Genomic DNA, 24,223 nt, shown 5'->3' with positions numbered 1-24,223 from the left:
TGATTTCCTTTAGGATTGAGTGGTTTGATCTCCTTGCAGTCCAAGGGACTCTAAAAGAGTTTCCTCCAATACCACAGTTCAAAAGCATCAATTCTTTGGCACTCAGCTTTCTTTATAGGCCAACTCTTACATTCATACATGACTACTGGAAAAACCATAGCTTTGACTAGACAGACCTTTGTTGGCAAAGTTAATACAGCCCGTTATTAATTCTTGTTAATGAAGCAGGGGCCTGTGTTCAGGTTCACCTTCTGGCTCTCATCCTCCTCCTGTGCTGACTGATGCTTCTGTGTGCAGAAGTGGGACCTCATCTTTCTACTGCTTCACAGCTGCTGTGAACACCTTCAGAACAACGCTGGCGCTCATTGCCTCTAGTGTAAGGCATGTCCTGCACTATTTTTGGTGTTAGGTTGTGGGGAGTAGGAGGAGATGGGATCCTGGGCAGGATGGAGGAGGCAGTAAGCAATGGAGGGAAGTAATTGCTAGAAGCCCGCCACAGAGCATGGCTCCAGGTGGAAGCGGTGCTTCCCCAGGTGTGGCCCTGGCAGGTTGCAGGTGTGTTCCAGTCACAGGGAGGCTGAGGAAGAGGAAGGGAGACTTCCAGCACCCAGCTGATGAGGGAGTGTCAGGGTGGCCCTTGCCCAACTTGGTGTGTATCTGAGCCAAATTGGCAGAGCTTCCTCTTCTTCCTTTCAAACCTCCCTTCAGAGATTTAGTTCTGCTGTCGGGAAGGAACCCAGAATTTTTGAAACTCAGGCGGCAGGCTGTGGGTGTCACAGAAGAGCCAAAGACTGGAAGGGAGGCTGGCCAGAGTTGAAACCTGCAACACTTCGTGTGCTCCGAGGCCTTGGAGAAACTAGGAAATCTCTCTGGGCTTTGATTTATCTCATCTGAAAACAATATAATTAGGAGGATGAAGTAAGACAGTGTTAAAATCTCAGTCTTGCCCGACAGTGGGTATTCCCTCCATCCTCAGCATCATGTCCGAGCCTCTTGACAGTTCTCATCCTCGAGCACCCTCAGGCTCTTGGAGGGTCTGGTTTAGGTTCTCAGGTCCTGGCACCAGCGGACCGCATTTCCAGGTGGTCGTCCCAGGGAGTTGAGCAGGGTCTCACTTCCTGGCAGAGAAGTGTGTGAAGCGAGAAAGCTGATGACGGGATATCATGTTGGGGATATCTCCTGATGGTGCCTTGTCAGAGAGGCACTCGGCCTCCGCGATCGCTTGATTAACACAGTGGATCAAAGTTTACTCTTTTGAAATTGATAAGTCTGGGACTCTGTTCAAGAAACCTTTGCCTCTCTTTAAGGATAGAACATTTCCAGTGGCAAGGGATTTATGACCTTGTTTGGAAGGAGATTTTACAATGTGCACCAGTAATTAAGGCCGCTTCTGGCTTGATTCATGAGGTTACTGTCCTGCACCGTGTTGGCATTTCATAGAGACCAGGTCTCAGTGGTCTGGAATGTGCCCTTGGAGTAAGTGGCGGGAAAAGCAAACCCCCTTAAGTAGTGGATGTATCCCAGACCATTGAAATCCAAAGGAGGGCTTGATTTTTTAAAACAGTGTTGAAAAAACTGAAATGCGCCTTATAAACCTGGAGGAAGAAGGCTGGACAGATGGACTGGTGACCAGGGCTTTTCCTGCCATCTCACCTGCTAGTGTTTGTTCTGGTGGTGCCATATCTCCAGGGAGAGATACTGTACATCACTGAGGACCAGGGGGGCTGGGTCACCTGTCACAGGAGCCTGGCTCAGGCAGATGGCTGAGCTGACGTGCAAGGTCAAGGTTCACAGCCACGGCTGTCGGTCAGTGCCCTGACTGGACTTTGCTCGTTGGATTTTTTTTTTTTTTTGGTTTAGGGCAGACCAGAGCCCTTCTCTCTTTGACCATTGGCTGTGGTGGAGGGCACATCTGACCCTTACAGCTTATCTGGAAAAAAAACAAAAAACTGAGGTCCTTGGCCTCTTGGAGCATGTGGGGGGCTGGGGACGTTGTGCCTTTATGGACATGCCTGTACATTCATGTCTGAGTGCTGGTGCGTGTGCTAGGCGTGTGTGTATATATTTACTTATTTTATTTACTAAACACTTAAATGATGTCTACCTGTGTTATGTGCATGATTCCAAGCATTCGACAAATATTTAAGACACAATTCTTGTAACAATCTCCTAAGGTACATCTTTGTATTATTCCCACTTTATAAATGAGGAAACTCGGGACAGAGTGTAAGTTGTGTAGCTTGCCTAAGGTCATGCAGCCTGTTGATGGCCCAGCCAGAAAGTGTACAGGTGCTTGAGTGAAAATATGCTTGTATCTAGTACCCTAAGCATAAGGGGCCCCTTATAGGCATGAACTCAGGCTTCCCCCTGGAGAGGAATGGCCCAACAAATCCTCCATCGATTCATTAGCTCATTGACCCATCTAGCATTTACTTGCCCCCCTTTATGCCAGGCTGGGACTGAGCATTGGGATGTAGATGGGCAGAGCCAATAGGACCACCCTGTGTTGAAAGCTTTGGGCACTGTGGCTTCACCTTGGGGTTCTCAGGGCAAAGGCTGCAGGTCTGAAATCACTCTGCTGCTGCTGCTAAGTCACTTCAGTCGTGTCCGACTCTGTGCGACCCCATAGATGGCAGCCTACCAGGCTTCTCCGTCCCTGAGATTCTCCAGGGAAGAACACTGGAATGGGTTGCCATTTCCTTCTCCAACACATGAAAGTGAAAAGTGAAAGTGAAAAGTGCAAGTGAAGTCGCTCAGTCGTGTCCGACTCTTTGCGACCCCATGCACTACAGCCTACCAGGCTCCTCCATCCATGGGTTTTCCAGGCAGGAATACTGGAGTGGGGTGCCAGTGCCTTCTCCCTGAAATCATTCACATATTTACAAATCTGGTGCCTCTGGGTAGGGGATTCAGCAGCAAAGAGAATGGGGAAAATGTGTCCATGAGCCTGGAAAACTCAGTGGTCCTAAGTCCACTAGTCCACCCCCCGGGCTCTAGAGGGCCTGATCAGAGAGAAGTCTTGTAGAGCCATGGGTGATGGGATGGAGGGAGCAAGTATGCAGTGCCCACATGTGCTTATTTTACTGTATTTCCTTCCAGTCCCCCCCCTTTTGGGGGGGCTGATCCACACAGAATGTAGGATCTTAGTTCCAGACCAGGAATCAAACCTGTACTCCTTACATTGGAAGCTCGGAGTCTTAACCACCGGACCACTAGCCAGGGAAGTCCTGCAGTCCTTTTTTTTTTATGTACTTAAGTATATGTCTTTCTTTCTCTCACTCTCTCTCTCTCTCTCTTTTTTTTTTTTTTTTGGTGTTATATTTTAGAAAAATTGAATCTTCCTAGTTTCTATGTTGAAATTGGATTTTTGTCAATTGCTGAAGTGCCAAGGATAAGGCTTTTTTTTAACCAGTAAAGATTCTGGGGACTTCCACGGTGATTCAGTGGCTAAGACTCCACACTCCCAATGCAGGGTGCCTTGGTTCCTTGGTCAGGAAACTGGATCCTGCATGCCGCAACAAAGATCGAAGATCCCGCATGCTGCCACTAAGACCTCCTGGCATAGCCAAAATAAATCAATCAATCAAAAATAAATTTTGAAAAGATTCTGTTACCCTCTTTTGTTGGCTGTATAGTAGGGGTCCTCAGGTGGCTCACCCCATCCTGGAACAAGTCAGAACTCCAGCTGCCGGTTCAGAATTTTCTCCTTCTGCACTTTTGGCTGTGGTCTGAGCCATAGATGTCTGCACCAAGGAGGTGCATTTTTAGACTTTGCTGAGAACAGTGTTACTGCAGGCCACTCACTTCTCTGCCTATGGGGTCAGGCGCCGGCACGGGCTGCCAGCGTCCTCGACTACAGGGTGGATGAAGTGTGGGTCCCGCAGTGGTCTGGTGCTCCATCAGCCAGTCAAGGGGGGCTGTGGCCCGTCTGCACACAGGCTCACCCTGCTGGGGTCTGTGGCCCCCAAGGCCTTTCCAGGTGCTCACGTGTTCTACCAGCCCACCCACTGCACTGGAGCTTCAGCCCTCCCTCAAGCTGCCAGGTGACTTTGCAGGCCTCTGAAGGGACTAGTGGCCCATCAGGGTCCCCATTTGGTTTTGTCCAGGTGCTGGTTACTTGTTCTCTGGAACGGTGGCCCTCGCCCAGGAGAAAATGACCCAGGGCTTTTGTGTGGGAACACTGCCTGTGCTAGGGAGGCTGGCTTCCAGGGACGGCCTGCTTCCATGAGTCTGTACAGTTTCCACCACCTTTTCAAAGCCATTATTATCTGCTCAGAATGCTTGGAGGGGATGGGACCTGGAGATCCTTCTTCCCATTGCATCGATGAGGAACCTGAAATTCTGAGAACAGCGGTGTGGGCAGGCTAGGGGCCAAGTGGGACAGGAGTCTGGGGCCATCTGATGGGCCCTCCTGTAGGGGCAGCTGGGTGTAAACTCACCAGGTGTGAGGCTCTTCTTGGCCCCCGGCAGCAGATGCTGTCAGCCTCCTCCTCCTTCCTGCCCACCAGTCCAGCCTCCTCCAGCTAGCTTGTACCTGCATCTCTCCCCGAGGCTTTGTGCAGGACCTGCAATTGGGTGATCATCCTTCCCACACTCGTGAGGCAGCCCAGAAGTCAGAGCTCAAGAACAGCTTCCAAAGGGCCCTCCCAGAGTTAGCTGGTGTCTGGTTCCCCTGTCCTTCTCACCTTGGTAAAGTGATTCTGAACAGTAGGTTTATGTAGACAGTGTTCAAAAGTTTCCAATTTGGGTGGAGTTTGGGTGGTCCACCTTGGTAGCTGACTTGATTACCCAGCTTTCCTGCTGCTGTCCCCTCCCTGACCCATTTCCCCATCCCTCCTAAGTGTCAGCTCCCAAATATACCACTTGCACCTGAGTCCTGGCTTCCGGTTCTGCATCTGGGAGAACCCAGACTAAAATACCTGGCCTGTGGCATCTCAGGTGGGAACAACATCCTTTCCTGGTTCTCTAGTGCTTTCGCCCATGCCAGTATGGTGTTATCCCTTGGTCCATTGACTCAGTTTCTTCCCACCCCTGGAGGAAGATGTTTTCACAGTGAAGGGGCGAGAGCTCAGGCTCAGAGAAGAGAAAGAGACGTGCCCATACTGCCACACCTGGGGAGAAGCCAGAAAGCGCTGAAGCTCGGGTCCCTGAATTCAGTACCGCCCTATACATCCCCGCCCACCCTTGCTCCTGCCCAGCACACCTTGTGAGGGCCCTGCTGTGCCCAGGGGCTGATTGCCTTATGGAAGAACCTGCCCGAGTCTGCCTCCCAGCAAAGAGCACATCATGAGCACAGGGTAACTGATTAAACAAGCCACTGACACCATTACAGACAGGTATGACATTGCAATGTTCTGTCCCTTGTAACTTTCCCGTACCTTAGGAGGGGCCAAGTACATGTAAGAAAAAGTGCTTTGGGCTTCAGGGACAGCTGCTTAACTTAGAGGACTGCATGAGAGAAAGAGTTAATTGAGGCTTGGTTGCTGAAGGATTTGAGAACATGGCATTGTTTTCAAAAGTGAATCACCGTTTATTGAGCACCCACTATTAAGCTGAATATAATTGGAAACTTGCAAATATGGTGATGGTAATTATGGCCGATGCTGCATGTCCTCCATAAAAAGGCAGTGACTCGGGGGTGGCGGAGGGGCTGCTGTTTAGTGCTCACATCTTAGAGGCGCTGGGGCCTGGCCTGCCTTGCGGCTCCCAGGTTGCAAAAGTGCATGAATCATCCTAATGGGCTGCATTCAGAGAGAATGACCCTTCACTTAGTACGGTTCTGCAGCACTGTTGCTGATTATTGAAATGCGCTGTGCCAGCCTGGGCCCCGTCTCCCCTTGATCCAGCTGCGAGCACAGAGCAAAGGCTGGTGGGAGAAGCCCCCTTGTTCTCCACTCCTGCTCTCTCCTGGGCCCTGCGTGGAGCATGGAGGCCTGGTTTCCAGGGGTTTTCAGAAGTGCCCAAGACCTCGGGAAAGGCCTTGGCTTCTTTACTTTACATACTTTTCCTTTGCACACTGCGTTTGCTTTACATACTTTTCTTCTGAGTCCACTGGAGAAGTTGTTCTTATTGGACACAGCCTCCTGTTACCGTGAGAAAGCCCCACGGGCATGCCTGATCCTTGGGAAGGGAACAGCGGATGGGACCAAAAAATGACTCTAATTCAGCCATCTAAAACCCATTTTGGAAGCAGGCGGCTATAAATATGTATGTAGGTCACCAAACGACTTAGGTTTTTGTGTGGCTGGTATTTGCCAGGAGTCTGGTTCTGTTACCCTGCTAATGAGCATTCTGTTACTGGGCATCCAGGTGACTTGCAAGACCCTTCCCCTCCCTCCCCAGGCCTCAGTTTCCTCCTCAGTAAGAGGAGGGACTCCATCAGGCTGGATGATGGATTGAGATGATGATCATCAGAACTGACATTTCTCAGGACTCGCCATGTGCCAGCCCCGTTCTAAGTATATCACGCAGATGGGATCATTTTATCCCCACCCCGCTGTCATTTTATAGACCAGGGGCCTAAGGCCCCGAGAGGTGCCTGACTTTCAGAACCGTCCCCTGTCCCTGCTCCTGATGATGGAAAGTCTAGAGAGCCCTGCCAGGGAAGAAGAAAATCCCCATCTTAGCCTTCCTGTCCTGGGTCTGGTCTCAGAGAGCTTTCTAGGCAGTAGCCCCAAACCCAGGAGGGGCACTTGTCCCCTCTTGAGCAGGAAGCTTGGGAGAGAGGACTGTCTGGGAAGATGGGTGCGGGTGGTTGGGGTTTGCAGGAGGGCTGGGCTGTGCTGAGCCAGAGCTCAGGGGAGGACAAAGGGATGCCCAGTGGGTATCCCCAGGTGGATTGAGCCTGGCCTGGGGCTGCCTCCCACAAGGAACTGTCTGTGGGGATGGATGAAGGTTCTTGTGAGAGGAGCTAGTGTGTTTTTTCTGGGGCATGATTGTGGTGAATGTGCCCCGAAATTTTTAAGAAAGACTTTAAGAGAAAAATTAGATAGGCATCCAGGTATCACGGGAACCGTGTGGACCTGGGAGTGAAGAAACATTTGGTTATTTATTTCTGGCACTGACCTTCACTCCCTGCTCCCCAAGACCTCCTGCTCCCCAGTGCATTTGTGCTTTTCAGGCTATGGAAAGTGGAAAATGTTGGGGTTCCATGTGAGATTTCCTCTGCACAATTTATACACATAAAAGTTTGAAACCCACTGGACTAGACTGTCTCTCGAGGCCCTCTGAACTCTGACCCCACATGTAGTGACTCTGCAGACCCCCAAGGTGCTTCTGTCCTCAGGAGGGAGGCACTGGATTCTCTGTCTGTAGGTTCTGGCTAAAAGCAATGAAAAAGTACTAAGACAGAGCTATCTCTGAGTTCAAAATAGAACCTCCCACTGCTTGAGAGATGCTGAGAAGCCGGTCCCTACCACATAACAGCAAGGTTCTGGGGTAAATAAACAGAGGGCCAGGCCAGACTCCACTCCAACAACCTCCCACCCAGGACCCACAGCCTTCTCCATGGGGTGAAACTGAAGGAGGATGAGGCGTGCATGTGAGAGGAGGGGGGAGGCAAGCAAGCAGGGCTGGAGAGGCGCTGACGAAGGCTGTAATTTGGAATGCATTTTTCCTGACAAGTTGGAGCCTGCAGGTGTCTAGGCAAGCAGCTGTGGCCTTGGGAGGGGCAGGACTGGAAAGACCAGTGGAGACCACTGCCTCCTGACTTGTGGGCCAGCTAACTGGCTGGTCTGTAAAGAAGCGTTTACCACAAAGCACCCAAGGTCTGCACAAAGAAACGGATGGCGGCTGCTTGGATAGGGACAACTGTCCTGAATGACTGAACCGTAGGGCTGTGAGCTCCTGCCCCTGCAGCCTTATGGGCAGAAGCCTTGACCTCTGTCAGTGAAAGAGGGCCTAGCACTTCGAGATGACTCTGAGTGGCTGAGTCAGACGTTAGAGGAGAGAAAGGGAATCTGTCCTAGGTCGGTGCGGAAAAGCACTCTCCCCACCATCTGATTTCCAGGAGTTTCGGCTGAACGCCTGAATGTAGCTAATTAATCTTCCCCAAATTAATTTTCTTGCCATGTCAGAAATGATTTATTGGTGTGCCTGTAGGTAGAGGTGGTCTATGATGGTCAAAGCCAGGGACAGGGAGTGGCAAGCAGGGACTGCTTGCCTGTATCTCCGCATGGGGGCGGGGTGTCCCCACAGCCCTGTGTGTATTGCAGCCTGTTTTGTGGACCCCTCAGAGCCCTGGATGTGGGCATAGACCCAGAGCACGCTGCCATCTCAGCACATGGAGGGTGGCCTGGAGGTTCTCTACCTCTTAACCAAGTCCCTGGACTAGGTGCATCCTCCCCAAAGCATAAAAGGCGAAAAAAAGGATCGTTCACAAACATTTTTCTTTTTGTGGTTGAGAAATGTGACAGCTGTTGGCATGCCTAATTGCAGCCAATTTTCTCTCTGTAATCATCACTGGGGCCTTTTCTGGGGTTTCTTCTTGGGTCTTTGTTTTGTCTTCCCGACTAGATTTTCAGCTTCCCGTGGACAGAGACCCCAGCTTGATCCCGGGCTCCCAGGAGGTGCCACCATAGCCTATTCTTTATAAACTACTGACCCGTCCCCAAGTCATGACATTATTTGCTCTTCGCGAAACTCACATAAAGTTGAGAAAGCAAATAGTTTTGCCCTGTTTCACGGAAGAATCGCTGAAGTTTGAAGAGATAAAAAGAAGCTTGGTCAAAGTTACCCCGCAAGGGTGAAAGAGAGTCGGCTCGGGCCAGAATGCTCTGTCTGGGACGTTTCTGCTTGGTGGGGGTCCCTTCTGTGGAGCCACTCATTTTTCTGTGTTTTTGCACAGTTCTGTCCTGCTGCTGGGGCTTTGGAAATACCACCCATCTTGGTCACGGTTGGGGTTCTGCAGACAGCCACCCAGGCAGGTATGCCTTGAAGCCAGTGTTCTGCTGTGGAGCAGCTGAAGCTGCACTAACAGAGCACAGAGAGGTGGTATCCAGTTTTCTGACCTCTACCCAAACCAGACAGCCGCCTTAGAGCTTCTGCTTGGGCACCTGAATGGCAGGAGCTCCAGTTCCCAGGCAGCTGTTCCTTTCACTGGCTGTTAAATGTCCTTCCTGACTCATCGAGCTTACTCCTGTATAGTTTGGGTCTCTGTGGAGCATCTGTCTACCTCCTCTTCTCCAGGCAGCCCCTCATCATTGGAAGCCCTCTCCAGACCCCCAAATCCCTGTTCTGTTAATGCCATCTCTTGGTCAGCATGGCAACTGAGTTTCCCTCTTGAGGATGTCAGGCCTGCCAGGGCCTGTGTCACGGTGGGCCCCAGAGGAAGACCAGGACTCCAGCCTGCCAGTCCCCTGATGGGGGCAGAAACAGGGAGCCACTGGCTGCTGCTGCCGTGCATGCTGTTCACTCACCTTCAAGGAGCCCTCCTGACCCCCAGAGTGGAGGGGAGGGCCGGGTTGCCCGTGTGGTTCCTGGGTTTCAAGCTGGAAAGCCAAGACACAGAACCCCAGGCTGTCCATGGCCCCTCTGCCCCTGCACAGTCCAAAGGCAGGCCAGTCATACACTGGCCTGTATTTTCAGCCAGGGATGTTGAATTATGCTAGAGTCAGCACCCATCACCTCCCTAAGGCAGAGAGAGCTCCTTTTGTCTTAGCTATTCTCTCTCTTATTTATTTTTGGCTTTACTAATAAATAAAATAAAATTGATTGATTGATTGATTTTGGGGGTCTTCTGTGCGACATGGGCTTTTCTTTAATTGCCACGAGTTGGGGCTACTCTTTGTTGCTGTGAGCGGGCTTCTCACGGCTGTGGCTTATCTTACGGCAGAGCACGTTCTCCGGGGCACTCGGGCTGCAGTACTTGCAGCTCATGGGCTCAGTAGTGCAGTCCCCAGGCTTCTAGAGCACAGACTCAGTAGTTGTGGCACAGACTTAGCTGCATGTGGATCTTCCCAGATCAGGGATCGAACCCATGTCTTCTGCATTGGCAGGCGGATTTTTTTACCACTGAGCCATCAGGGAAGCCCCTTAGTTGTTCTTTAAAGTGGTTCGAATGCAGTGGGGAGGCTTAGTCATTTAATCTGGGGCTCCTGACCTTTTTGAGAAGTGCCTGACACTTTGCAGGCATATATGAATGTGATGGAGGGAGCAACAACTTTATCAGTTATCAGATTCCCAAAGAGATCCATGACCCCGAAACCATGAAGAAAGCTAGCACAGTTTTAAGAATAAATTGATAAGGAATGGTCCAACTGGGACCATGTAGAACATTCCCAGGTGTGTTCACATGCAGTTTGCTTTAGAGTAGAGCAGACAAAAGCCATGTGCCTGGAAAGGACACAGAGCCTCATGGGTTGCCGCCCCCTCACTTTCCAGGAAGAGGAAAGCAGCGGAGGGTGGTGGAAACTGGTCTTGCCTCATCCCGTAAGTGGCTGAGCTGGGGCAGCCCAATGCTACCAGTTCTCACAGGCAGCAGAGCATAGGAGGTGCCTGTATGGCTTGGAGGAGGTGCCTGTGGGGCAGTGGGGACAGCACAGGCCACCCACTCCTGGAAGGTGGAGCTGCCCGTCTCGTATCCCTTCTTTTCAGTAGGCTTGAGTGCTTTTAGTAGGGATACCGGTGCATTTCAGCTCTTCTCTACAGTCCCACCAGCCCTCCCTGGAGCCAGGTAACCTTCCTGGAGAGTTTGAACAGCAGTCTTGTTCTGATAGAATCTATGCGTTGAACAGAGAGCGTTGCCCATCTTCACAGCCGGCCCAGCCTCGGCCCTGGCTCCCCTCATGGGGCAGGGCAGTGTCTGGCCTCCCCCCAGCTCAGGCATGTTGCTCAATCTGACCAGCCCTCAGGACTGCACAGAGGATGCCATCACTCCCGCATCTTGGATCCTGGAGATGGATCAAGGCGTGTTGGATCATCTCTTACTCCACTTGACCCCCAGGGAAGAAAGCAAGAGAGAGCTGCATTTTACACTGACTTCTTGCTTCACTTTATTGAACAAGGCTGAGAAACATCTGGGAAAAGTGGAATTCCAAAGTCATATCGAGAGGCTTAGCTTTAGATTGGTGGGCGAGGGGGCTGGCTCTAACTTAAGATTTCCCAAACTTTACTCATAAGAATCACCTGGGTTACTTATTAAATATACAACTTATTAGAGCTAAGAATCTGGGTTTTATAAAACAAGGATTCCAGGCCACGCCTATCTTCAGGCTAGTTTAAGAAGTAGTTTATCTTCTCTACCAAAAATAACCTGTGAAGAGGAGTGCTGTGGAAAATTTAGTTTTTCATGTAATTGAGTAATAAGTTTTTCTTGTTTGAAAAATGTATTAATATTACAGACAAGTCTCCTTTGATTTTCTCTCATCACCCCATCCCAGTCCCTTCCTCCTCCCAGAGGAGTTGTCAGTTTGAAGAGTCTGTCTCCCCAGACATTTTTGTTACATTAAATAGAGATACAGGTTTCTGTTTAATTTTCATGAATAGGTATCATCTTGTATTTATCATTCTACAGCCTGCTTTCCTTCCATTCAAAGCTACGTCATGGAGCAGTGTTGGTGCGATAGCTTTAGAGTGACTGCTTTTTTTTTTTTTTTAATCTAAAGCATAATATTCCTTAGTAGAAACTGGCACGGTTTATTTAGCAATTCCCCTATTGATAGACATAGAAGGTTCTTGAAGTTTCTCTTTATTACTTGCTTTAGTGAACATCCTTGCCCAAGTCTCCCTGTGCACATTTAGGAATAAATACAGAGAAGTGAAACTGTTGGGTCAAACTATGTGCTTTTTTGGAGTTTAGTGGATTCTGCCCAAAGTTAGGCTTCACAGTGGCTCTACCATTTACCTTTCCACCCAGAGCCTGTGGAGAGAGGACCCGGCTCTCCGTACAAGTGCCACTGTCTGTTAAAGCACGTGGGCCTGTGCCCAAGTGGAGACACCCACTTTCCTCTAGTGCTTCCCTTTGGGGGTGAATTGAAAGACTACCTCCCATCAGGAAACTAAATCCTCGAGAAAACCCAGGCTGCAGACTGCTGTCAGGGATGGACCAGTTCCACCCAGCAGTGTGTGCAAAGCAGAAAGGAGGCCTGTGGAGCTAACTCCAGAGCCTTGTCAGAGGGCACTGAGTGTGCTGGGATTCTAGAATCCTCTGGACTGCTGTGGAAAGGAAAGGAAAGTGAAGTTGCTCAGTCGTGTCCAACTCTTCACAACCCCATAGACTGTAGCCTGCCAGACTCCGTTCATGGGATTTTCCAGACAAGAATACTGGAGTGGGTTGCCATTTCCTTCTCCAGGGATTCTTCCCCACCCAGGGATCGAACCTGGGTCTCCCACACTCCAGGCAGATTCTTTACTGTCTGAGCCACCAGGGACTGCTGTAGGCCATGTACAAAAATGGGAGGTGGGGACAGGGCTCTTGAGGACAGCACCCACTCTCCCCCTACTTGCCCCTGCCCCGCTCCAGTTTCACCGCTTTATAAACCTATGAAAATCCTTCAGGGCCACTGGCTAACCTGGGACTCTCCAATTTTGTTTGAAAGCAAGAAAAGGCTTGCCTGGGTTTTAGCCATACCTGGCTTCTTTTCTCAGAGAGGGGCGGGCAATACGCCCATCCCAGGAGGCCAAAACCGTGAAAGAAGATGTGTTAGGCAGCCACATCTAGTTAGGCAGCTGCACTCAACAGCCATCCTTCTGCTGCTCTCCTCCCTGGGGAGTGGTGGGCCCAGTGGCCTGGCTTCCCCTCTCAGCTCTGCACCTGCCCAGTGTAAGGCAAGCTGGCCATCTGAAGGGTCCAGTGCCCTGTTGGGTGTTTGCCAATTCAAGATCAAAATCAAGGAAAGCTTCTCGTATACCTGTGTGGCCTGACCTACAGAAGGGTCCTGGTTGGCTCCCTTATGCTTGAACTGTTTAATTAGATATAAGGTACTTGTCCACTAACGGGGGCATTTTAAATCAAAGCGGCATCCCTGGGCAGCTTGGATAGTGGCCACCCTTGAGGCCGGTGGCGCATTGCATGGCTAAGCTCCCCACTCAACTCTCCTAACTCTTGGTTAAATTTTTACTCCGAAAACCAGGACAAGATTTTGTGAAAGGTCAGACAGCTCAGTTAGTGTTTGCCGAGTTTCACGTTGCTTAAACCTCAAATTCCCTCCCCTCTACCAACCTTACTTTGAAGTTTGAAAGGAAATTGATTAAATATTATACATTTTTAGGAACCTTCCGATTTGCTTCTTAAACTAACAGAATTCTAAACTGTTTTTTTGTAAACGGAAGGATTTTCAAACTGTCAGCAGGTATAACTAGAACCATATGTCAGCAGAGACCAGGAGCTTTCCCTGGTTTCAGGATTTGTAAATTCTTATTGAAACGGAAGCAAGCAGGGCAGGCAGCCTGAGGGCCCCCATGACAGCCTGAGCTCAGATCTCATTTTAATTAGAAAATACAGATAGCGCCTGCTGAACCGAAGGCCTCCCAGAGCTCCTGTCCCAGGGTGAACAAAGATTTGGTTTGTATCCTGCTTGCCTCCGTGTTTGCAAATTACTGAGCACTTCCGGGAGGAGCTGGAATGTTGATTTCTAGATTACGCAGCCCAGCACCCTCCCCAGTTAATCCCCCCAAAGTGATTTTGTTCTTTTAGGGAAATATTTGCTCCCTTCCTTGTTGCAGAATAGTCGGAGGGTGTTCACGAAGAAAAGAGACTGCAAGGAAGGCGAGAACAAGAGAAATGAGATTACATGTTATCCACAGCAGGTTCATCATTTTCTCCATTGGACTTCTGGCCCCTTGAATTCTGAGACACAAAACCCTATGCACCCCAGATCTGCATCTGAGCTGTTCTGTAGGACAGTGGTTCACGTGTCTAATTTTCTCCCTAATGTGTTCTGCAAATGGTAGAGTAGAAATATCATATGGAAGACGTGAAAGGCCCTACTGCTCCTCTCCCCCATCTCTCCCTGTCCGTGTCATTTGAGCTCAGGGAGTCCCCAGAAAGGCCACAATTACAACGTCAGCATCTGGAAGCGCCTCCACTGGGACTAGAGCCTGACCCACAGCCGCTTTGGAGCGGTGGCACTGGGCCCTGCACATACTCAGATGGTGCTCCAGCCCTGGGTCTTTCACGGATAAGCCTGCCCTTGTTCAGGGAGAAATGACTGCTGTGTGCGATGCCTTCCGCCGGCTGTCCTGGCCACACGCTGGTGACAGGGCAGCTGCCCGCGGTCCTAACGTGGGCATCACATTCCGGGCAGCTGGAGGTCACTCTGCTCACCCGGCCAGGGCTGCTGCCACAAACTGCCTCTTACCCGGCAGACAAAGGGGGATTTTTCCCTTCCCCTGGGTTTACAGGCCCCTCAGATGCCTTACATTCCAGGAGCTGGGTGAAAGTGGAGGCTCCTGTGGTTTCTAATTAAACCTACAATTTAAATAACAATTCATGAAGCCCCAAGGGTTGAGAGACAGGCTAACCTGCCCCCCTCCTCCCAAAAGAGGCAGCTGGGTGGCCCTGGCTGGGAGGCTGAGGACTTGCCCTTTGCCAGATGTGGGACCAAAGGAGCCCAAGTCACAGTGAGTTTTGGTGGAGCGAGGGTGCGTTGAAAAGGGACCTGTGCTTTCCCCTCTGGTGAGGGTGCCCTGAGGGGCACCTCCAATGAGAAGAAAAGTTGCTGTGTTTGCTTTTAGCCTGCAAATGGGAATTTTTACCTTTCTCCTGGGAAAAGAGAAAGCTTTGAAGTATTCAAAACTCAGATTTTTTATGGTCTCGGGGACTCCCCTGGCTGCCCCCCCCCCCCACCTAGCCCCAGGTGACTGCTCTGTTTGTTGTGGAACTTTTGTTGTTATCTGGAATACAGACAAATAAGGAGTCCTGGAAGGAGGCAGAGGAACCAGCCAAGGGTCCCGGTTCAGCCCCCGCCCGCTCTAGACCTCCGTTTCCCCATCTGTCACAGGAGAGTCTTCTGATGTGTGGCTTCCAAGGCCCTCGCTGCCGTTAGCAGTCTGTCTGGCCATTCCCGAGCTGCTCTTGTGTTTTCACTGGGCCCGGCTGGGGCCTCAGTCATCTTTGCAGAGCGTTGATCTCACCGAATTGTTGTCTGATTACCCAAGGCATGGTTGTGTTCCAGATTTGGGAAAGTGGAACGCTGGACATAATTATCTCGAGACAAACTCTTCTATGCCTCAGCCAGCACCAGGAGCATGTCAGCATTTCTGGGCTTTCTGCGAGCTCCTTTCCAACTTTCCTCCCTCTCCATTCATTCCATTGCGCTAAGCAAGTCACATCCCCTGAAGACGCCCTCCAGGTTCTTGCCTCTGTGCTTCTGTTCTCACTTCACTGTGCCTGGAGCAGCCATCCTGCCTGTGCAGGCCCAGGACCCTCCCTTAGGATGGAGCACAGCAACGTGGGTTCCCTGTTACCCCTGCAAGAATCAGAGCTCCCTGCTGGTGGGCACCAGTTCAGACTCCAGCCTCCACCTCCCCTTCCTTGCCCACCTGGCACAGACTCGGTTTATATTTGTTGGAGCAAAGCCTGGCTGTGAACAGAAGTGAAGTAGAAAGCCCCAGGTGGACTCACACCCTTGCCATCTTCCCTACAGGTGATCATCGCTGATGACTACTCGGACCCCTTTGATGCCAAGAATGATCTCAAAAGCAAAGCAGGAAAGGGAGAGAGCGCAGGCTACATGGAGCCCTATGAGGCCCAGAGGATCATGACTGGTAAGCACAGACACTTGCAACTCCGCGGGGAGGTGGATGGGTCACGTGGTCACCGGCCAGCCTCTGCAGGGGAAGGTGTGTACTTTGGAGGTGGTGGTTGGGGGGTGGCACTGTGTTGAATCTTTACCACAGGTTATCTGTTCAGGTTTCACTGACCTCAGGAAGAACCCGGCAGGGCACAGTGACTGTCCAGAGATAGTAGGGTACTAAGTACAGTTCATCAAGAGAGAGACCAAGAAGTAAGTGGGGAGGTGGGGGGAGTTTATCTTAGGAATTTCTAATTCAAAAAAGATACAGCTTTTGAGGTGGAAAGCTTGGAGCTTCCTAGCAATCAGGGCAATAAGAGAAACAGGCAGGGTTACCTTGCTTTTATTACTTAGTAGAAGGGGGCAGACTAGGTCTTTAGGGACAAAGTTATCCCTGCCCCAATCCAAGAAAATCTTTGTTTTAGGACAGGAAGCAGCTTAAAGCACCATGGTCTTTGTGGCAGGCTTATAGGAAACACAGAGACTTTCCTCCTATAACTGTTTTCCTATTGGCCCTTGATGATGAAACCTGTCAGAGCAGCAGTGTGGGGCCCAGAAGAATGTGGCCGGGTATGTGGTATCCTGGGGGGTCTGTTTTCACCAGAATAATACTTGGAACATCTTAAAAAAAAAAAATGGTTATTTGGCTGCACCGGGTCTTAATTGTGGCATGCGGGATCTTCAGTCTTTGTTGCGGCATGCGAGATCCTTAGTTGCAGCATGTGGGATCTAGTTCCCAGACCAAGGATCGAACTGGGCCGCCTGCCTTGAGGAGCACAGAATCACAGCCACTGGACCACCAGGGAAGCTCCAGAGCATCTTTAAAGAATTAAGAGATATCAGATAGCAGCCATCTTGACAGACCCTAGGCATGGGCGGGTGGTAGGGAGATCACAAGCAGGGGAGAACCCCTCCATGAGGGTCCCCCTGGCTCAGGAGGATAGTCCAGGCATGGAAGAATGCTCGTGGGTTGGCCTGCTCTGACCCTGAGCAGGACAGTGATGTGAGCAGGGGCACCATGTACTGCAGACCACAGGCAGGTGGCCCTGAATTCTGAGCCTGTTGAGTCGGTGCCCCGTATGTCTCAGGGTTTGGGATTCAGGTGCCTCCTTCTGTGACCCTCTTATTGTTTATTTGGTGTTCATGTTTTTGAGCACGTTCTCCTGATTCCTTCTGAATTTAAAGGAGGAAGGGAGGGACTTCCCTGGCAGTCCAATGGTTAAGACTCTGTGCTTCCGCTGATTGGGGAACTAAGATCCTGCATGTGGTGTGGCCAGAAAGTAAAATAAAAAATAAAAGAACATATTGAAGAGAAGAAGAAGGAGGGGGAGGAGGAGGAGAAAGGGAAAGGAAGCACCAGTTACTGAGCTCTTAGCACATGCTGGGCTTGTGTTGAATGTTTCTCTCGGGCTGCAGAGACCCTCTAGGATAATTGCTGAAGAATCTGAGTATCAGTCCAGGCCCTGCTTCCAGGACTCTGCCTCATGTTCTTCCTGCTCACGGAAAGCAATTCTCTGGCTACCTGTGTAGGCTCCAGAACACCAGGCTGCTTTGTGAAGGGCTGAGGCAGGAAGCAACTGGTCAGACTCCCGAGGGCCGCCTCTTATGCCCTCTCCCACCTTCCTGATCTCTCTTGGCAGAGCAGCCTCTGTGGGCGCTCTGACATACGTGCTCATTAAGCCTCACCATGTCCTTGCAAAGGAGGTGTTGTCTCATTTCACAGGTGATGGAGACTCTGGACAAGTCACTTCCCTGGGGTCCCACCAGCAAAAAAGGGAGAAGGCATTACAGATCCAGACCTGCATCTTCAGAACCTGGGGGCGGGGAGCTGACAGGGGTGGGCGGGAGCATCTGCTGCGAGCCAGACTTTGGGGAGAGTCTGCAATTGCTCAGCGTCTCTGGAGTGGAGCCGGGCTCCTCCTGGGTGCTGCCGTGGACCGCAGTGGTGAGGAGCTGATTTGCCAGGTGGAATTGTCCTGAGGGACTTTGGCTTTTAAATGAGGCACACCCACAGGGGCAAGGCCCAATGCAGGGCAGTTTGAGTTTACCAGAAACCTGTTCAGATCTCAGGCATTCTCTCTCCAAAGAAGCATCCTTCTATTTTCTGCTCCGTGCTTTGTACCTTGGAGACTATGCTCCAATTTACCCATGTTTTTATGTTTTTAAGGAAATAGGTGATTAAACTGGACATTTTCTGGGTGTAATGACCTTGCAGCAGCTCCTTTGACTTGGAATTCTTTGTGTGTAACATCACCATCACCGCAGTGACTGATGGCGGGGCTGGGGGCTGGGTTAGCCAGCACCGTGTAAGTGTTCCAGGAAGTAGCTCACTGAGCTGCTGTGAAGCTCGCATGGGAGGGGAGGTGACAGAGGTGGGTGCCAGGGATGGCAGCCAAGCAAGGGGTGGCACAGAACAAGTTTACATTTGACCTTTTAGGGTGACCTTTCTTTTTTTGATGCTGTAATATTTATGTGTCAGTGCACGTAGCTTCTAGTAACGGGGCAGGTCTCTTTGGTATGTAAGAATAACGCTCCTGGGATGAGCACGGCCTCTGTGCCTGAGATGGCGTGCCTCTCTATACTGGTCTGAAAGGAGAGCAGGCTGATGTCAAGCAGATCTGGGATGGTCACTTGCCACCAAGTGGGCCTCAGTTTCTCACTGAGAAGCAGGTGCCTTAGAGTGGACAGTCACTAGTACTTGTAGCTGCTTTTGGCTGTGAACTAGCTGTTTTGACCCTGGGGTAGCATGTTCTGTGATTCTGTTTTTCCCGGTTTAAGGAAGGATAGATCAGTAATAACAGCAGCAGCAGTGGCGGCCATTGCCAAGTTCTCTCATACTTGTTTACAGCACTTGGTGTGAATTCTCGTCAGATCTTCACCATTACTCTTTGAAGTGTAGGTGCTCATTGCCCTGATACACTAAGGCACAGAGATATTAAGTAATTGCTCCAAGGCAACATAGCCAGGTAGTCAGTTGGGGGTGCTGTCTGCCAACACCCTGTTTAACAGCTACGTAGGGTCTGTCCAGCTTGATTTTCAGCCTCCTCATCATGGCCCATGTGGAATAGGGGGCCTATGATTAACTGGCAAGGTTTTGTTCTCCGCAGTCTTGGCACCGTGCAGCAAGCGGTAGAGAGCTTGTGGGAGGTATGATTTGGTGAACAGATAACTCAAGCCACCCCATTGTCTGTAGCTAGGATGGAGTGCATGGAGAAGCATGCCTGTTTTTCCAGGGGCTCCTCTTACCCACTTCCCTCTTGTCTGCTTCAGCTTACCCTCTCCCATCGGCTCCCCTAGTGTCATCCACGGGATTTAGGTTGTGGCTCCAAAATGGAGGCTCAGGTCTCCATGGAGCCTCAGAACCCATGTATGCCTGGACCTCACTTTTTGTCCTGATCACCTCTCTCACCCTAATAGCAGCTCTGGAGATAACACCTAGGTGTTAAGGAGTTAACACCTAGGGCTCTATGGAACCCAGTTGGAAAGCTAGTAACCCAGTCCCAGCTTTCCTTTTTATAGGTGGGGAAACTGAAGCTCAAAAAGGTCATGATCCTTTTGAGATTTTTTAAAACATTCTGGTTAAATATGAAGCTACTTTGTGAAGTACTGAGTTGCCCATCCCTAGAGGCATCCAAGCAGAGGCAAGACAACCAGCACTGGGAGAGGACAGGAAAGTAGTGAAGTCTCAGATGTGTGGTTGGTTCAGGCTACCTCTTAGGTCTGTGCCAACCCTGAGCTCCAGGGTGTCCTGATTCACTGTGCCCTGCCCTGTCATCAGACACCTAGGACCAGTCCCACAAAGGGAGCACCTGAGACCAGCTCTGAATAGGAGAGGATCTGGTTAGGGCTGGCAGCTTCCTTTCTCAGTGCCAGCCTGACTCACAGTAACTGTTCAGTCCTGGTTCCCCTTTTCTTATTCCTTGGCCCATCCCTTGAGGTCAGGTTCTGGTCTTGACCTTTTCCATGTGTGCGCTGAAGAGGAAGGATCATACCACTTCTTGATGTCCATCCTGCCCCTGTGTCTACCTTTAGTGTCCCCAGGCCAAACCTCCCACTGAGCTGGTAGAATCATGCCACCCCTCTCCAAAACCCTGCTTTGCAGCCCATTCTCTCCTTCTTCCCTGAGGCTTGATGCTGGGACTTGAGAGCTCCAGATGCACAGAGACACCTACTGATGCAGAGGGAAGGGTATTGGGCTGAGTCAGGCCCACTGGGGTGACTGTGTGGGCCAGGGTGCTTAGCGTGTTGGGGACCGCATTGTAAAACAAGGCATGTAACACTGATGTGAGTCTTGGGTGGAGGAACAAACTTCGTACATGTGCTTGAGATTGTTGATATTGGGGGCAGAGGGCCTGTTTGGTCCTTCACGTGGTTTTCTGTGCTGCTGAATTCTCTGACCAGTCCCCATCGGGGCCCTGCCCATTTGGAGTGCATGCATGCATACTCAGTTGCTCAGTCATGTCCGATTCTGCAATGCTATGGACTGTAGCCCGCCAAGCTTCTCTGTTATGGGATTTCCCAGGCAAGAATGCTGGAGTAGGTTGCATTTCTAACTCCAACCCATTTGGAGGTGGGTGGCCAAACAAGCAGGACGCTGGAGCAGTTGGTTCCCAGGTCCTCTGCAGTACCCTTGGTACCCGGAGCCTTTGCCAAGCCCTGTTGTGTTGGTATCTGGACCATGTAGCCTAGGCAAATACTGCCTCTGCCTCTGGGAATATCTGTGAAGCATGGAGACAGACATGGACCCCAGGGCTGGTTGGTGCGTGGAGGTGAGCAGTAAACCTCCAAGAGTTCAGAGCAGAGACAGCAGCTTCCCGTTGGGCCATCCCAGGTGGGTGGGAGGTGAGAATGGTGGGGGTGAGAGCTGGGCCTGGCAGCCAGGCAGAGGAAAGAGCTTGAACAAAGGCATGGAGGTGTGGGAACTCTCTGCCCGAGAGGAGTGGCAGGAGATGAGGCTTCTGATAGGATCCTGATAGGAAAAGCACGGGGCAAGAGCATGTAAAGATGGATGAGATCATCAGGCCCTTGTTACCCTAAAGGCACAGAATATTTCTCACCCGGGATCCTTCCTCCCCAGGCCTTCAACCCCAGGAATTCTCAGAGGTGCCCACGGTGATGGTGGTGACAAGGAAGGTGTTTTTTTAGAGGGCTTTCCTCTGCGTCAGGCGCTGCTCCACACCCTTCCCCTGATGTGCTCATTTAGTCCTCCCAAGGAACCTATGAGATTTAAGTACTACTATCATCCCCATTTCACAGATGAGAGCACTGAGTCTCAGAAAGGTTAAGTAAGCAGCAGAACCAGGAAAAGCAGCACCCTCTGGAGCCCCTGCCTTTAGCTAAAATGCACTCACATCTGTCCTGGACTCCCAGAGGGTCTGCAAAAATAACTGGGAATTTTACAGTTACTTAGGCCTCATTTTGAGGTGTGACTCCCCCCACCCACCCCCCATCCTATATAAAATTGTTCAAAGTGTCATCTCACAGGATGAATCATATAAGCATTAGTTGAAAGCATTTCATATAATTTTTAATATGTAAGCAATTATACATTTAAAAGTCCTTAGCATGTTTTTATTATAAAATCAACTTTATAGCATAATAATAGGAAATTAAAAGAAAACCATTTCACACAGAGCCCTGGTGCTCACGACTTGCCTTATGCCCTTTTAAACTCCATGTGCTCATGGGCACTCTCCAGGTAAAGCCAGTTACTGATTTGATTGCTTTTATTTTTGGCCATGGCATTTGGGACCAGGGATCGAACCCGTGCCCCCTGCAATGGAAGTGTGGGAGTCTGGCCCCTGGACTGCCAGGGAGGTCACTGATTTTAAAGGTGGAGGTGCAGGTAGGGGCATCCTTTCATATCTTCTTATCCTCTGGCGTGGCCTCTTCCAGTGGCAATGTGCTTTCTGAGAGAATGATGGTTGTGTACCACTTTCAAGTCTCTGTATTCCAGTGGCGGCCTGTTTCTGGAGGAAGGAGGCAGGAATGTGGACTCTAGCCCTGGCTCTGCTCTGGTGTACTGTGTGACCTGAGGCAGGTTGCTTCCCCTCTCTGGGCCTCAGTTGCCTCATCTGAAAAACCAGATGCTGCCTTCTTCCCTAGGCTCGATGAGGGTCTTTATAAGCCCTTAGGTTTCCTGCCTTTGTGGTCACAGTGGGCTTCTCTGGCTGTCCTGGGCAGGCCTGACAACCCCACCCGCACCTTGCCGCCACTGCCCTCCTCGTAGCGGCAGCCCAGGTCTTGCCAGGTTGTGAGGAAGAGCTGGCGTGGCACTGTCCCAGGAGCTTCAAGTCTGCACCCTCTGGACGGCCACCTCCAGATGCCATTCCTGGAGCTGTTAGTCTTGAATCCCAGAATGAAATCTCCAAACACTAGCAAATGCTTCTCAGAGAAGGCGCCCTCTGAGTCTCGCCTGGCCATCAGAGAGAGGGGCCGCCTCCTGCCTGAGATTCCTGCCCTCCTTACATGTTCACTGTCGTCCCTGCCCTCCCACTTGAGGCAATCCTTTTTTTTTTTTTTTAATTGAAGTATAGTTGATTTACAGCGCGTTAAGTTCTGCTGCACAGCAAAGTGATTCAGTTATACACACCTATACATTCTTTTTTAAATATTCTTTTCCATTCTGGTTTATCACAAGGTAGTGAATACGGTTCCCTACGCTATACAGTGGGACCTTGTTGTTTATCTGTTCTCTGTATAATAGCCTGAGGCAACACTATTTTCCTGTCCTTTTAGTAGTGGGCAAGTAAAGGGCCTTTCTGTCTGGGCCCCTGAGCCCAGGCCCTTCCTAGCTCTGCAGCACCCATGGACCCTGCTCCCAGGATATCTGTGCACCCGTCTCTCCTTCTCACCTGGCCTCCTCCACAGCCCAGCTATCCGAACAGTCTCCACACCCTTCGTTTCCCTCACCCTGTACAAGCCCCATGCTCCTTTCCGCCTGCCTGCTCTCCTAGTTGCCTCAGGCTCCAATCTGTCCTGGGGAGGGGGAGCGTCACAGGTCTCCACCGGCTGGGGGATGGCAGATGGCACTCCCCTTAAAGAGCAGTCTTTCTGCCGAGCATCCTCTTTCCACATGAGGCCCAGAGAGGGGCACAAGCTGGCCAGTCACACAGCCACAAGCTGTGTGAGAGCAGGTCTCCTGACTTCTAACAGGGCTCCTGCCCTGGTTTTGAAATGTTTGGAAACCTGCCCAGGCACTCTCCTGCCTGACAGATAGAAGGCTTGGTCATGGACTGTGCAGAGTTCCCTGGCTGGTCTATCATTTACCAGAATGACTTACCTACCAGACAGGAAAGAGATAATCAAGTGTAAATAGATTTTGGATTAGTCACCCAATGACTTTCATGTTCTTGAGAAACAGCACAGCTCACACACACCCAGTGGTGCTTACCTGCTGAGCTCCAGGACTGGGTGGGGAGAGGAGCTGCTGAGGAGGACAGCAGGAAGTTCAGGTTCCCATGGTGACCAGCAGGCCCACACTGGCAGTCACTTCCTCTTCTCTTACCCCGAGTGCCCCTTGCCCTTTTGACCCTTGACATTGAGCGTGTTCAGCTTTTCAGGAAAGTTCTGACAGGACTGGGACAGGCCATGGACAGCTGACAGTCACTGATGGCATTCCTGCTGTGTGCCAGACCCCGGCCCCTGCCCTCCAGGGACCCCTGGTGGCATGGGGAGCTTGACAAGGACTCAAACACTGGTGTCTGTAGTATGAAACAGGCCAAGCAGAATGACACTGAAAAGAGAACGGAGGAAGGGGTGGGAAGGGCTCTGAAGACCAGGGTGGGCTGCACGGCGAGGGGGCACTAAGCAGAGCCACATTTGACATCTTAGCTCGAAACTGTCTTCCCATTGAGGCCTTCCCTGGCCACTTACCTTAAATTTCAACCCATCTGCAACACTTCTTGCCTCTCCTTCTCTGCTTGACTTTGTTCCTTAACTCTGCTATTTAACACACTTCATCCATTTATAGTCTGTCTGCCACTAAGATGTGGGTTTCACAAGGGCAGAAATGTCTGCTATGTTCCTGCTGTAACCTCAGTAGCTAAAGTTGTATGTGGCACAAAGATGGGACTCAGTAAATAGTCATTGAATGTGTAAGGCTGTTAATTAATTCCAGGGACGAGGGGCTGGGTGACAGACATGCTGGGGCCCCCTCAGGAGCCCAGAGACATCACATCCTCCTTGAAAGGTGACAGATCTGGAAGTCCCAGTTTAACCAGTTGCTGAGTTGGTGGAGGGGGGCAGAGAAGGAGCTGACTTGACCTTGGGGGGGAGTCGGGCAGGAGACGCTTGGTGCCTTGTTCTACCCTGGAGATCAGTTCTGTCTCTGTGCTGCGGGGCGCCCTGAGGTCTCCGGTGGTGCCTCCTCCCTCAGCTCCCTCCCTGGCTGAGAGCTCTTTGAAGGCGAGGACTGGGTGTTACCCATCCTCACATCTCCTCTTGCCCTAGTACCTATTTACCAGGTGAATGAATGAGCCCAGGAAACAAGT

At 50.9% G+C, this 24,223-nt stretch overlaps 1 protein-coding gene across 1 annotated transcript in view; it reads left to right on the top strand.

The window, feature by feature from the left end:
- The window catches only part of SHB (SH2 domain containing adaptor protein B), a 139,115-nt gene that overhangs the window by 34,466 nt on the left and 80,426 nt on the right, over window positions 1–24,223 (top strand). Inside the window, exon 2 of the mRNA XM_055578585.1 lies at window positions 15,585–15,705. Within this exon, the coding sequence (XP_055434560.1) occupies window positions 15,585–15,705 (121 nt within the window). The remainder of the gene's footprint in view (window positions 1–15,584; window positions 15,706–24,223) is intronic.

Source organism: Bubalus kerabau, chromosome 4 (assembly GCF_029407905.1).
Source record: "Bubalus kerabau isolate K-KA32 ecotype Philippines breed swamp buffalo chromosome 4, PCC_UOA_SB_1v2, whole genome shotgun sequence".
Taxonomy (NCBI): Eukaryota; Metazoa; Chordata; class Mammalia; order Artiodactyla; family Bovidae; genus Bubalus; species Bubalus kerabau.
The sequence above is the reverse complement of the archived record's forward strand: the minus strand, read 5'-3'. Positions and strand labels throughout refer to the sequence as shown.